This window comes from Colias philodice, chromosome 22, assembly GCF_061535455.1.
Source record: "Colias philodice isolate Cphi_HAF_F1 chromosome 22, ilColPhil1 Martin Lab GWU primary, whole genome shotgun sequence".
Classification (NCBI taxonomy): domain Eukaryota; kingdom Metazoa; phylum Arthropoda; class Insecta; order Lepidoptera; family Pieridae; genus Colias; species Colias philodice.
The window spans coordinates 6,978,912-6,994,427 of NC_143107.1; the positions used below are offsets into that span (position 1 = coordinate 6,978,912).

At 34.7% G+C, this 15,516-nt stretch overlaps 2 protein-coding genes across 2 annotated transcripts; one reads left to right on the forward strand and one right to left on the reverse strand.

Moving 5' to 3' along the window:
* Positions 1–2,427: 2,427 nt before the first annotated feature.
* Positions 2,428–14,803, reverse strand: LOC149478506 (armadillo repeat-containing protein 6 homolog). The gene is made up of 9 exons (XM_089709343.1): positions 14,540–14,803; positions 14,208–14,348; positions 12,336–12,556; positions 10,438–10,594; positions 8,485–8,620; positions 7,501–7,666; positions 4,426–4,519; positions 3,675–3,824; positions 2,428–2,795 (listed from the first exon to the last, which is right to left on the reverse strand). The coding sequence occupies exons 1-9, from the start codon at positions 14,654–14,656 to the stop codon at positions 2,580–2,582; spliced, it is 1,398 nt and encodes a 465-aa protein (XP_089565469.1). The 5' UTR covers positions 14,657–14,803; the 3' UTR covers positions 2,428–2,579.
* Positions 5,112–6,555, forward strand: LOC149478507 (tektin-4-like). Its single transcript, XM_089709348.1, has one exon. The coding sequence runs from the start codon at positions 5,112–5,114 to the stop codon at positions 6,351–6,353; it is 1,242 nt and encodes a 413-aa protein (XP_089565474.1). The 3' UTR covers positions 6,354–6,555.
* Positions 14,804–15,516: the final 713 nt, after the last annotated feature.

Consider the following 15,516-nt stretch of genomic DNA (forward strand, 5'->3'; position numbering starts at 1 on the left):
TTGATTGACCGGTTGGCTTGGTTGGTAGCGACCCTGCCTTCGAAGCCAGGGGTCGTGGGTTCGATTCCCTCCCGGGGCAATTATTTGTGTGATGAACATAGATGTTTGTTCTGTGTCTGGGTGTTAATTATCTATATAAGTATTTATTTAAAATTATACATGTATGTTTATCAGCCATTTGGTTTCCATAACACAAGCGAAAGCTTAGTATGGGATCAGATCGTGCCGTGTGTGAAAATTGTCCCGAAATATTTATCCTATTAATATTATAAAGGCGAAAGTTTGTATGGATGTTTGTTACTCTTTCACGTAAAAACTACTGAACCGATTACAATAAAATTTAGCACACATATAGAAGGTAACTTGGATTAACACATAGGGTAGGTTTTATCCCGGAAATCCCACGGGAACGGGAACTATGCGGGTTTTCCTTTGAAAACGCGGGCGAAGCCGCGGGCGGAAATCTAGTTAATATATAATTATAAAATCTTCCAGCGATCCTTGTTTCGCAAATAATCTTGATAATGTTCAGTGAATATCATGAATAACCAGTTCATTATAATCACTCGTTTATAATGTAATCTCATATACTTAAGTGTAAGTTGTCCATTAATGATTAAATTGCAAGATTATTTGCGAAATATCCTTGTTTCGAAAAATGATAGAAGTGTGAATGCTTTTTTAAGCTTTGTATGGTAACCGAGTTTTATTTTCTTTTCTTTATTGGAAAACATACAGAGACAAAGCCAGATAGAATAATATATGTTAATTCAATGCTGCTTATTGTCACCAAATTGTATGAATTCCACCAAATATACAGTTACTAATGATTTCTCTACTGTGTAACTAGTTTTGCCAAAGACTTTATTATTATATACCAGATTTCCGCCCGCGGCTTCGCCCGCGTTTTCAAAGGAAAACCCGCATAGTTCCCGTTCCCGTGGGATTTATTCCAAATTACCCTCTATAAGTGTGCTTAATTTCATTGTAATCGGTTCAGTAGTATTAGGATGAAAGAGTAAACACACACACATCCTCACAAACTTTCGCATTTATAATATTAGTAGGAAGGATAGGATAGGATATGTTTTGGTTTTAAAGTGAAACTTTTATTACATCGTCTCAAACTTTTTGGTCTGTGTAGCGCATGTCGCGTGACGGTCGAACCGTACGATAATTATCGTACAAATACGATAATTTTGTGCCTAAGTTTCACTTTTACCGTGGTTTCATAAAACCACACAATATTTTTATCTTTTTATTCTGAATCAAGTACTTGGGACTGAATGTTAAAAATATCATTATGTTTCTAATACATGTCTGTTTGTATTTCTTTCTTTTGCATTATGGTACTTTAAGGTGTAGTATTGATGCTTATAAATAGACATCGGATTATATGCACTTACAAAATGCCAAAATATGCATGCAAATATGCACTAAAAAAGGCCGAAATATGCACTAAAAACGACTGATATGCCTAAAATATGCACAATACAAAATCAAAAAACCTTTATTATTTTTATATATTTAAATCAAAGATTGTACAAAACAGTGAAATTTTCTTGAAATAATAGTTTTTGTGCCAATATACAATGAAGCATTTTTACCAAATTTTCGAGCGCAAATTTGTGACGTTTTTAACCCGCGAGCCCAGTGTTGCCACTTTAGACTTTTCCGGGCTAAATCTAGCCCTTTTTTGGAATTCAACCCGTGTTTTAAGTTTTAAGCCCCAAAAGGGTAATCTAGCCCTATTTTGAATGGCTCATAATTTACTTAAAATGGAGCCCATTTTGTAATTTTTTGCCATTTTACCATGTCAAAATAGGGTTTGTTTACTCGCTGAGCGTTCTGATTGGCTAATAAAGGTTAGTCGACCAATCAGAACTCCCGCTACTTAACGAAATATGCACGATCCGATGTCTACTTATAAAAGAATGAATTTGCTAAGAAATAATAATGCACTGAAAGTATAAAACTAGTGTTTTTTAGAGATTATTTGTAGAGGTCATTTTATGTCAGGTTATAAAATAAAACACAACATAGCTTATAATTTTTTTATTCAAAATTATATGAAAATAATATTAGGACTATTTATTACATATTATAAGTTATTAATTAAAAGTACTGCTATTAGCCTTGTTGTTATTGGAATAAATTCTAAGCGTGAATTAAAGCGACAGTGTTTTAAATTCATATTATGTAAAGTGGTAACGGCTATATATCCGGAAAACTTACTTTCTACTACGGCTTTGCTTGTTTTAAAAAATCTTTTCCATTGTTATATAATTTAGGCGTGATCGCAAATACAAACAGTGAAAATTGATTTTCTTATTAAATATTTATTTTAGAATTCTCTTTCTTGATATATCATACGCAACATACATATTTAAATGCAAATACCATAAACATACTTATTTAAATCCCATCCAAATCAACGCATTTTTATTCAATAACATCCATACACAGAATTAATAACATACAATCATACAGCCAGTACACAAAACACAAAATTCACACACTGAGCGTTTCCCCCGCGTTTCAAACGTCGCTTTCCAAACGCCGCGTTTCGCACGCCGCGTTTATTGCTCCAACTGCACACCTTTTCCAGTCCACTGTTCGTCCAATTTGACATCACATTCTAAATCTCTCAACGCAGATTTGATATCAAAACCAAAATCTTTCGCAAATTGTTCATATGCCTTATTTAGTATTGGTTCTATTCCCAATTCAAGGAATCTCACGCTAAGATCTTTTGATCTAGCCACTATGTTTCTTATGGCCCAGCAACCGTTTTTCTGAAAATAAAATGTACAAATTAAGCAAATAACAATAAAAAGAGCGTGTGTGCTGTGCACACGTGTCAGAAGTAAAACTTCTCTGGCAAGATTCAAAGATACCAAAATCGTCGCCTTACTCCATGACGTGACGATGTTGCCATGATGCGACCGTGACATTTTACTATCAACAAGCCTAAAGATCTTTCACTTCAAAAATTATCAAATTGGTTTATTTTAATGGTTATTTTTTGATCATGTGTGATCTTATGTTATGTGGGTTCATGCCTAAAACACAGAATCGATATGGATGAAGTTTGTTACAAGTATAGTTTGAGACCTGAGAAAGGACATAGGACATTTTTTATCCCGGAAATCCCATAGGAACGGGAAATATGTTTTCATTTGACAACGCGGATGTACGTATGGGTTGTTACTCTTTCACGTAAAAACTACTGGACGGGTTTGGATGAAATTTTACAGAAATATAGGTCAGAATAGAACATGACCGTGAAAAATCAATTATTTCTATCATTCCCTCTCCTGTGGGATTTCCGGGATAAAAACTATCTTATGTCGTTTCTATAGCCTAAGTCCTATTATGGGTCTTCATCTACCATACCTACATACCAAATTTCATTGTAATCGGTTCAGTAGTACCTATTTGCGTGTGCATCACTACATAGTATAAAACAAAGTCACTTTTTCTGTCCCTATGTCCCTATGTATGCTTAAATCTTTAAAACTACGCAACGGATTTTGATGCGGTTTTTTGTAATAGATAGACTGATTCAAGAGGAAGGTTTTAGTATATCATTTATTAGGTTTTAGACAAAGCGGGCGAAGCCGCGGGTGGTAAGCTAGTTTATAATATTATAGTAGGATTTATATAAAGATCACCTGTACAGATCTATCGCCCGAATGCATCAACATACACTGCACTATATGTTCCGCTACACCCGCGTCCACAAACTGCCGCGAATGTTCCGATTCACGTAACGTTAGAGCCGCTATACATTTTAATGTTATGGCCGCTGCTGTTGGGTTGCTCTGGAAAAAAAATATTGAAATAAATATCTTTTAAAAGTGGTTTTTAATTGACAAAATACAGAAATGAATTGTTTTTTAATAATATCCTCATTATATCAAACATTTGTTTGTTCTAGTTGCCATCTGTTAGAAGCGATTTGAAATCGTCTAAATAAAGAATTGAATTTTGAATGAATCCCTATTCGTTATTTCAAAGTCAATGACATTCATATTCTATATATTTCGTAGGACGGTGCCACAAAAAGATATAGTACGGCAATACATCGTTTATTAAGTAGTTGAACGCAAAAACAACTACATTCTAGAGAAATTGAATAAAAATAAATATAACTAGCTTTCCGCCTGCGGCCTCACCCGCGTTTTCAAAGAAAAACCCGCATAGTTCCCGTTCCCGTGGGATTTCCGGGATAAAACCTAGCCTATGTTGCTCAGTGAAAATGCAGCTTTCTAATAGTGAAAGAATTTTTGAAATCGGTCCAGTAGTTTATGAAAACCATACATACATACATAATTACAAACCTTTCCTCTTTATAATATTATTATAGATTTATAATATTAGTATAGATAGTATAGATATACAAAATTTAATTTTCAAACTTACGGAATGTCTCGCTAATATGGACACAATGATTGGAACAATTCCGCTTCTCACCAACTGCCTCTTGACATCGTCGTTACCGGCGAGCGCTGTTATTCTGAAATATTTTTATTTTTTATTATAGCTATAATAATAATAATAATCACATTTATCACATAAGTACAAGTAAACAGAAATGTCCACAACAATATAAGACTTTAATATAATTAATAATTTTTAAAGAGTCGCTTGTTAAGTACGTATAACACGCATTTATTATAAGAAGATGCATAAGGCCACCCAGTAAGGACTTGTACCCAGTAACGATTGCGACATCGCGCACACCTGCGATTCCAGGAAGTATTACGACAATCACCACCACCGCGACGCTGCCCCGCCGAAGACGATGGACACTCTTGGTTCCAACATTGAACCGGAGGGACGTAGTTTAAGTTAGATAATAATTTAAAATGTAATTTTTTTTATTACAATAAATTATTATTAAGTAAATTTCGTTTTTTTTGCGCTTTCGCGGGTCGGTCAATATAATTCGCTTAATTATTTCAACTAAATATTGCATTATTTTGGTTATCCTAACAACCAAATTGTTTATTCCATATCAAATATTTACTCAGTAACTATAGGAACAAACAAATCAATACTGCTTACAGAACAGTTAATCTTGCTCTTTGCACTACGTGTACGAAAAAATGGCATTTCCAAATAACGGGGATCATCTTTCATTCGGTGACAAAAACAACGGATTAACAACAATAAACAACTGGCAGAAACACAACAGCGAAATACTAAAAGGAGATATCATAGGAAAAACTGATAAAAACACGTCAATAACAAAAAACTGCATCGTCAAAGTGAACCAAACATCATGCAACGACTTTAGCGACAGCACAGATCAACTAAAACACAGATCCAGACATATCAACTATTGGAAATCTGAATTGGAAAGAGCCATACGGGACATCGACGCAGAAATGAATGTTCTGGAAGCTTTACGTCAACAATTAAAAAGCGCAATGGATACATTGAAGATCCCAGAATACATAACAGAGGAATGCCTAAACTTACGGCGTAATAGAATGCAATCTGACACTGTTTACGATGAACCAGAAGACGCTTTATACAACGAGTCAGTTTTAATACAAAACGTTAAAAGACTACAAGCCGATATGTTAAGAGACATTGAGAGTCAAATGAACATGAATATAGCTGCGAAAGAAGCTCTAGAACGCGACTGGAGCAACAAATATCTTGCTTTCAAATACGAAACCCATAATTCCGAACTGCAAACTAAATCCAGTAATGTCAAAGACTCAGCTGGTTCTACAAGACTATGCGAAGGACAATCCAACGTGCAATCGTGGGAGCAATTCACAGTGAACGCGTTACAACAATTCAAAACTGCTATAGACAAATCGAAGGCGCTGAGAGAAAAAGTGGACGCATGTCTCATAAATTCAGCACGCGATTTGCGTTCGCAAGATATAGCTGTTAACAAGGCGTTAAGTGCTAGAATCGCGCGCACCGATCAAGTGAGAATCGAATTAGAGAACCAATTAAAACTGACGCTATCAAAGATAGTTGAAACGGAGAACATTCTGGAAACTCTACACGAGGAAATGTTGAAGGTATCGCAGAGGATTCAAGTGGCGCAAACGAGATTGAACGTTAAGCACTGTAGGCCGAACGTCGAAAATTGTAGGGAGGGTTCTCTAATCGGTTTGATTGAAGAAATACGCGATTTAAATGACAGTATGAGTTTATTACAACGACGCAGTTTAGAAACGGAGAAATTAAGAGCTGAATTGATACACGAAAGGGGTAAATTGGAGAATGAAATAATTGTAAAGAAAAAAACACTGCATATAGATAACGAGCGGTGTTTGTTTTTGAGATCGTATTTTCAGTCCGCTGAGAAGTTATGCGGGTTTTAGGTTGGAAGGAAAGAAGAAAGTATTGATAAAAATAAGTAAAAATCTAGAATGTGACAATGTTAGATTACATAATAGACACATACTTTTTATTCATTGTGTGAAATAGATTAAAAACTATGAATGCATGTTGGGGTGCTTCATATGTATGAAGCATGTAATGTGTGTAGAATTTTTAATTGTTTTCAATAAATTGTATTGTAATAACAACATGTTTTATTCCGTCTGTAAACTTTGGTAATATGTAGTTTTTAAAAACTAAATTCAAATTTATAATTCTTGAGTTCAATTCCCGTTAAAAAAACTGTTCTTTATCACCTACACTTTTATAGAAAGGAAAATGTTTCTATTCTCTTTAGATATCGGTTACTATTCAATCAAACTTCAGTAACCCATGAAATAATTTTATCATTCAGTTTATCTGCAAGTATTGTATAAGTATAGCCAATTATCAAAACAATAATTATTTCACACTTACATCTTGAAAGTTGTATAATATGTCAAAGCTCAAAATATTTTTAAACTATCTACTTAATTTTTAATCGTACACGAATTAGTTTAGCGGTCTAATAAATACGGTGTTCCACTATCGTTGAGCTATGCCTAGTGAAATATAAAGTTTTGCATGCGCAAAACGTAAATAAAATAAAACAACAAAAGGACGCAAAAAAATAATAATTACATTTTTTTTTAACTCTGTGTTAACATCCCTAGCATCGCGCAGCTAGCGTATACAACTCTGCTAATGTGTTCATTGCGTCAATAAGAAGCCATCTAATGGAAAATAATGCGTCTGGAATTTTATGAGTATTTTTTACGTAACCAGCATATGAACTAAGAAGTTATAATTCCATTGAGCATAGTTCGTCGGCGTCAGGACACCCTATTATATAAAAATACTTAAATTCTAGATTTAAAAAAAAGACGTGTGGCATTCGGAGACTGCCGCGGTAAAGCTATTGCATAGCATGCTTTCAAGCCACACCTCCACGCCCGTCGGAGTGGAGAGGAAAAAACCTCACGCTCCCGTGAGGTTTTTTCGTTACGGAATTTCTGGATTCGGTCCCTGCGCTCAAGGCCCGCGATAGAAGCTATGCAATAGCTTAAAACACATAATACATACTACAATTTACTAGTACAAAATACTCACAGTTTCCCAGCTTGCTGAGCAACAGCCATATTTTCAAAGTTATCAGCGAGTACAGTGAACAGTACCCCATTGTCACACTCGGCAACTTTAGCGCACAACTCGTGCCGGACCAGCAGACTCGCTGACGTCAGCATTAGTTCCGATACGAGCGGCGGTTTCGTGTTCTCTACGATATACGATACATCTTAATACTATTATAAAGGCGAAAGTTTGTAAGTATGGATGTTTGTTACTCTTTCACGTAAAAACTACTGAATGGATTTGAATGAAACTTTACCACAATACAGCTTATACATCAGAATAACACATAGGATAGGTTTTATCCCGGAAATCCCACGGGAATGGGAACTATGCGGGTTTTTCTTTGAAAACGCGGGCGAAGTCGCGGGTGGAAAGCTAGTATCGGTACACGATACATACATACAAATACATAAGATACAACACAGATAGCAATACAAAGTTATCGCATTCCGCCACTTTAGCGCACAGCTCGTGTCGGACCAACAGACTCGCTGACGTCAGCATTAGTTCCGATACGAGCGGCGGTTTCGTGTTCTCTACGATACACGATACATAGGATTTAACACAAAAAAAGTCAATAAAACAAAAAAAAATGCAAAAAATCAGGTACTAATTGAGAATGTCTGTCAGTATTAGAAACATCTTAATAATTTGTAAAAAAAACGATGCTACAATTAATAATCTAATTAGAAAATAATACAAAATAAAATTACACATTCACATATTCAATAAGACACAAAACACCTTTACTCTATCCACAGGGACAAGAATAATAATATAATATAATGCAATTAAATATTTTTTCTTTATTTATTTCTTCTCCTTCTTAAATAAAAATAATTAAAAACAAATATATAATCACAGATAATATAATTCACGGTGGCCATATGCATAGGTAATTAATCAGTATTTTGGAAAATCACACTATAAACTTACTAATTATTCCAACATAAAACTACTAACCTTTCAACAAATTCGTCAGCGGTTCCAAAAGCTGCATACCAAGTTCTCTTGCATGTTCGTGGGCTTTACCAAACTCCATACGAATATCGTCGTCGAGTGTTAGCCGACGAATTACTTGTAGTGTTTCACTTAGTAACTGTAATGTGTGGAAGGGCTTAAAATGTGATTTGACGGTTTAGAAATAATTGATATTAACCAAGAAGCTTATATCTAATACACTGGAGATTGCACTATGACCATTAACTTGTAACAAAAAAATATGACGTTGAATGACGCCTGTATGTTTTTTTATCCCTTTCACACCTAACTTGGGCAAGTTAGGTGTGAAAGGGATAAAAAAACATACAGGCGTCATTCATATGTTTTCTTGTTACAAGTTAATGGTCATAGTGCAATCTCCAGAGTATTAGATATAAGCTTCTTGGTGCAAGGGCTTAACGTGATTTGACGGTTTAGAAAGTGATATTAACGTAATTTTTGACGTGACAACGTCTTATAATTCGATAGAGCCGGCTGCACGCACGAAAAAAACATGACTCATGCGGCGTTACCTCGCTCTGAGGCGTTCCATGTAAGGCTTGAAGTGCAAGCGAGAGCGCGGAACGAGCGACAAAGAAGCACAATCGGACGTTGTCACGTTCAACTATCGTCAGTAAACCGACTTTACAGACAACCAATTTTTGCGTCTTTCCAAACTATACAAGGCCAGTACGCAACGGTGTGAAACTAATCACGTATAAATTGGAAATAACTTTTTTACAAAGTTCTTCCAATCTATACAACAGCAGTACGCAAATACTCGCGTATACTTTGTAGTGAAGTAAGTAAGAATAGCGCTCCAAAATATACAGCGCCAGTACGCATGCGGACTAATCGTGTATGTTTCGGAGTAAGCGTGGCGTCTTTCCATTGCTCGCGTTTATATTATTGTATTGCTGTTTTGAAATCTATTATTAAAATGCATGTGTATTGTGTATACATATAATGTTGCCAACTGATCGTATATTTTTTGTATCGAGGATGCTTGTGTCTTCGTTCCCGATTATACTGCAAATATTGTAATACTGTGATACTGCACGACTTACAATTGACAATAGTGCTAAAATGTAAGATCTAATAAGTCCAGAAGAAGACGGTTGCGAGGCGACGGAGCCCCGCTTCGCGGGGCTCCTATTTTTGTGTAGTTAAAAAAAACACGAACCTAACCTAACCCATAAGTAACATCTGTTACCTATTTATTTTTCTAAGCTTTACCTAATAATATTAATATTATTCCATATTTTACTGAATCAATCAAGAAGAATAAAAGTAGATAGATATAGCTGTACAAGTCTTTGATTGCCTATATAATTATATATTTATTATTTCGCTCAAGCGTAAGTGGTGTAGTAGCTATATTTAGTTATACATATTTTGCGTACTGATCGTGTATAGTTTGGAACGTAGAAGTAAGCATCCGCGTTACAAAGTATACACGATCAGTACGCAAAATTCGTGTATATATTGTAATAACAAACTTAAAAACAGCATTACAAAGTATATACGAGCAGTTTCCTATGGTTGCGTTCTGGCTATGTATAGTTTGGAAATACGCCCAATTTTTACTCAATATTGGTCTTTTCCAAAATTATTGGTGGAAATTTTAGTTCACTGGCTTAAAACATCATTTAAATATCGTATTTAGGTTCCATGCTTTGATCTTTTAAGACATTATTTTGTGTTGTAAACAATTTGGTTGGATATAATTCTATGTGTGTTTGTTTGTTTCAAATTATATACTATGTCAAAAAATAATTATAGTACATTTCATTCTTTTAGTACTTATAGCTCTTCTAATCTTATACATAATCTGATAAAAAAAATATGATTGAACAGAATAAAGTATCTTTTTTTTTATACTTTTCCATATTTATATTATTATATTTAAATGTTATAAAAAATATTTTCTTTTACCTTTGTATTCCCCTTAATTTTCAGCAGCTTTTTCAAATTCTCAATAATGTTTTGTGCGAAAATCTTCTGTCTGTTTATTTCATGTTTGAGACAACATACACTCATCCATCTTAGTGTTGATTTTAAAATATCCTGATTCTCCACATTATCTAATAAACTGAAAATTAATAAAATAAAGAATTAAAATTAATATTTTTTCTACATACATTCTACAATATTTTTTTTTAGTGAAACTTCTTTGTTGAGATTAAAATTTCAAGGTTGCATCATGGCAATACCATCACGTCATGGAGTAGGGCGACGATTTTGTCAAAGAAGTTTCACTTCTGACACACACGCGCATGTGAGCACACACGGTTTTTTTTATGGATCAATATTGTATTGTGAATATTATTTTCTAAGACACAGTATGTTTGGTTTAATGTTAATACTAATCAGTAATCAATTATTTTTGTTGTCCATATCATTATAATGTATTTAAATTATAAAAATATTTATTTTCATCTAATCATCAAAATAACTTATCCAAATCTTATCTTAATACTATTATAAAGGCGAAAGTTTGTATGGATGTATGGATGTTTGTTACTCTTTCACCTAAAAACTACTGAACCGATTACAATGAAATTTAGCACACATATAGAGGGTAACTTGGATTAACACATAGGATAGGTTTTATCCCGGAAATCCCACGGGAACGGGAACTATGCGGGTTTTCCTTTGAAAACGCGGGCGAAGCCGCGGGCGGAAATCTAGTAATATTATAAATGCGAAAGTTTGTGAGGATGGATGGGTGAATGCATGTTTGTTATACTTTCACGTAAAAACTACTGAACCAATTACAATGAAATTTGTAGGTAGCTGGAGACCCAGAATATGACATAAACCTTGTTTTATCCCGGAAATCCCACAGGAACAGCTACGGGTGGAAATCTAGTACAATAATTTTTCACTTAATTCTAATCCATATCACTACATAGTATAAAACAAAGTCGCTTTCCCTGTCCCTATGTCCCTATGTCCCTTTGTCCCTATGTCCCTTTGTACGCTTAAATCTTTGAAACTACGCAACGGATTTTGATGCGGTTTTTATTAATAGATAGAGTGATTCAAGAGGAAGGTTTATATGTATAATAACATCCATTAAATAGTGGAAAAGTACTGTTATTTTTAGGTTTCTAATGTGATGTCGTAAAAAATTACATTTTTTCCGCTTACATTGCAAACGCAGGCTGAACCCTACGAGTTTTATCAAAATAATGTACTAAGTATTATACACATTGAAAAGGTCTACAGAAAAGTCCGCGATGGTATATGTCTATCTCTTATGGATAACCCACAATAACTTTTTTTTGTCATTTACTTTTTACGACAAATAATGGCTAATTTTCGAAGCGATTTTAACCAATACAGCATTAATCCTTAACTTATTAAATACCTTGAATACATTGTTCATTTAATATAGATCTATATGGCCCTTTACACCGTATGATTTAAGTGAATATTTTCGAAGATATTACAGATTTAAAAATTGCGGGACGTAGCATTTGCGGCGGTACCGGCCGGCCGCCCGGCTATATATTTTATACCCGTGCGAAGCCGGAGCGGGCCGCTATGTTTTTATATACAACGTTCACAGTTTTTCTGTAGTGTATTTAGTATCAGCATTGCACCCGTGCGAAGCCGGGGCGGGTCGCTAGTTAATATTATAAATGCGAAAGTAACTCTGTCTGTCTGTCTGTTACTCAATCACGCCTAAACTACTGAACCAATTTGCATGAAATTTGGTATGGAGATATTTTGATACCCGAGAAGGCTACCTTTTATTGCGAAATATGTACCACGGGCGAAGCCGGGGCGGACCTCTAGTACAGTAATAAGTAATTTTTCATACTTACGTTTTCATTAACTCTATTCCTTTTGAATCAAGTAAGTCTGGCTGACTGTCCATCAATGCTGTTAGACTTATTAAAACTTTCTTTAAAAATGCAATTTTCTCAGTTTCATTGGGAGTTTGTATGTATGATTTGTAGGAGGTATCTAATAATTCTATAAGTATGTTATACGCCCCTTCTTTGCCTGCTCTTACTCTATGTGCTATGTCTTTGTTGCATTCTGCCTGAAAACATGAAAATTTATCGTTTAATTTTTATTTATTCAACAACATCAGTTTGTATTAGGGTTCAATAATTCACAATACTAACTGTGCCCTGCGGTTTCACCCACATTGCTCCGTTCCTGTTGGTCTTAGCGTGATAATAAATAGCCTATAGCCTTCCCCAATAAATGGGCTATCTAACACAGAAATAATTTTTCAAATCAAACCAGTAGTTCCTGAGATTAGTGCGTTCAAACAAACAAACTCTTCAGCTTTATAATATTAGTATAGATTACTACATAGTATAAAACAAAGATGGTCTATCTGTCTCTACATACATGCTTAATTTTTGAAACAGGATTTTGATGAGGTTTTTTTTTAATAGATCGAGTGGTTCTTGAGGAAGGTTCTAGTGAATAATTTGTTAAATTTTGTGCGAAGCCATGTGTGGAAAGCCAGTTTATTGATATTTATAATGGGGTTTCTTTAGAGAACTGCCGCACGTATTATAGGTTTTTTGTGGGGGGGGGGATGGGGGGGAGGAGGGGGGGACCCTCCCACCAAAAGGGGAAAGTTAGGAAACCAATAGTTTTGGAGAAAAATCAATTTTCCTATTCTAACCTCAAAATGTATGAATTGGTGTAACAAAAATTTTACGATACATAAATAAAATACAAACAAGTTGTGAAAACCTACGTAGTTTTTTTTATTTGAGTGGGAATCGCCCTAAAGTCGCTTCTGGCACTCGCCGGCCGCTGCCGCGGCAAGCTCGCTTCGCTCGCTCGGCTCGTGCGGCAGTTCAAATGTTAACCTAATACGCTCGTCGCTTCGCTCCTCGCTACCTATTTGAATACTAAAAGTTAAAGTTTAATAGTTTTTTAACCTACGTAGATTTTTTTTAAGCTATTGGATAGCTTCTATCGCGGGCCTTGAGCGCGGGGACCGAATCCAGAAATTGCGTAACGAAAAACCTCACGCTCCCCACTCCGACGGGCACGGAGGTGTGGCTTGAAGGCATGCCATGCAATGGCTTTTCCGCGGCAGTCCCCGAGTGCCACACGTCTTTTTTGTTTGAGTGGGAATCGCCCTAAAGTCGCTTCTGGCACTCGCCGGCCGCTGCCGCGGCACGCTCGCTTCGCTCGCTCGGCTCGTGCGGCAGTTCAAGAGTTAACCTAACACGCTCGTCGCTTCGCTCCTCGCTACCTATTTGGATATTAAAAATAAAAGTTTAATAGTTTTTAACCTACCTACGTAGATTTTTTTTTTGTTTGAGTAGGAATCGCCCTAAAGTCGCTTTTGGCACTTGCCGGCCGCAGCGTAAAGTCACAGTACAGTGAAATGGAACATCTTGGTCCGCTTTTTTTGCACAACAAAACGGCTAAATGCACTTTTTTCGCACAAAAAATTATTAACTTTAAAAATTAATAACTAAAAAACTACAAGTTTCCTAACGATAATATTTTGGAATTACAATCTTACATTACATAGCTAACTAAAAATATAAATATTTCCAACAAATTCGTGCGGCAGTTAGCTAAAGCCAACCCTTTATAATAAAGTATAAATATTGATAAAATATGTTTTTCACACTTTTGGAACAGTAAGTATAAGACACGAATATACTTCTTCTTACATTAAAGTTTAATTGAACAATACAAAATAAATCACTTACTATTAATACATCCAATTCCTTTGATATTTCTTCATTATTATTTCTTGGTAGTTCCTTCAATTTTGTTACAGTAATGCTTACTAAATGATTATCACCTGGGCCTAGACTCAAATCCCGAATAATGTTTGATAAGTCCACACCCTGAAAATACAAAAGTTTACATAGTTTTTTTACTTTGCATTTTTTCACTTCAATTCACTTCAATTTTTTCGAAGGGTGGCAATTTTGTTTGAATTTTTTTCACTTCTTTATGACACAAGTATTTCCAGTAATATGTTACTATAGTTATTATTATAGTACTATTCAATTAACGGAGTAAATAAATATAATACCTGAGCTTCAAATTGTGCTATTGCTTCTTTTATAGCATCCTCAGGAGTCATATCAAATTCTTCAATATTCTCCCGAACGACGTCGTCGTACGTTTCCTGACTTATTATACGAACCATTTTTAACGTTAATTATTAATTACTATAATTTTTTATGTAATTAGTAGACTAATTGCGTTAAAATAAATTTATTTATCAACAGCAGGAATTTGAAAGCCGAACAATTTGACTGATTGATTCATCAATCATCTGTTTATAAAAAAAAAATGCAAAATTGCGCTTGTCGTTGTCAATGTCATTAAACACCTGGTTGTGTTTTTTATTGGGAGTTTTGAAAATGTATGCAAAACCACTGCTAAATACATTGAAATATAAATTGGGAAGTATAAAGATTAGTTAATAAAATTGCTTCAAGAAATAATATTATAAAATTATTATTCTTATATCTTTATTCAGTGTGAGTATCCACTTTTTATTAGAATTTACTTTGACATTGACGGTAAACAGATTGTTCTGTGTTTCACTGGACGATCTAAAAATTTAAATACGACATTACATTAATGCGAATAAATTTTTCGTTACATGTAAAAGTAAAAAAAATCCTTAAATTTGTGCAATAATATAGACCAAATTCATTAATTTTTATGTTTTAATAGAATATTTATCAATATCGGTTACAAATAGAAAAGTTTTCAAATAATATGGCAACGTTCCACTGTACAATCATTGTAATATGGATGACGCATACTAGGAATGGGTCGTCGACGCATTTTTCATCAACGAGACTAGACCGTTAAATGTCGTTCATCAACTAGTCGATCAACTAGTTAAAATCTTCGACTAGTCGATGTGTAAACTGAAACGAATTGACACGGTCGACCGACGCGCGACGGTATTGGTAATCGAACGTTCGTTACCTTGAACTGAGGTTCTACACTATACATGTAAAATTCCACATTCTTACCACGAAGTTATTACGA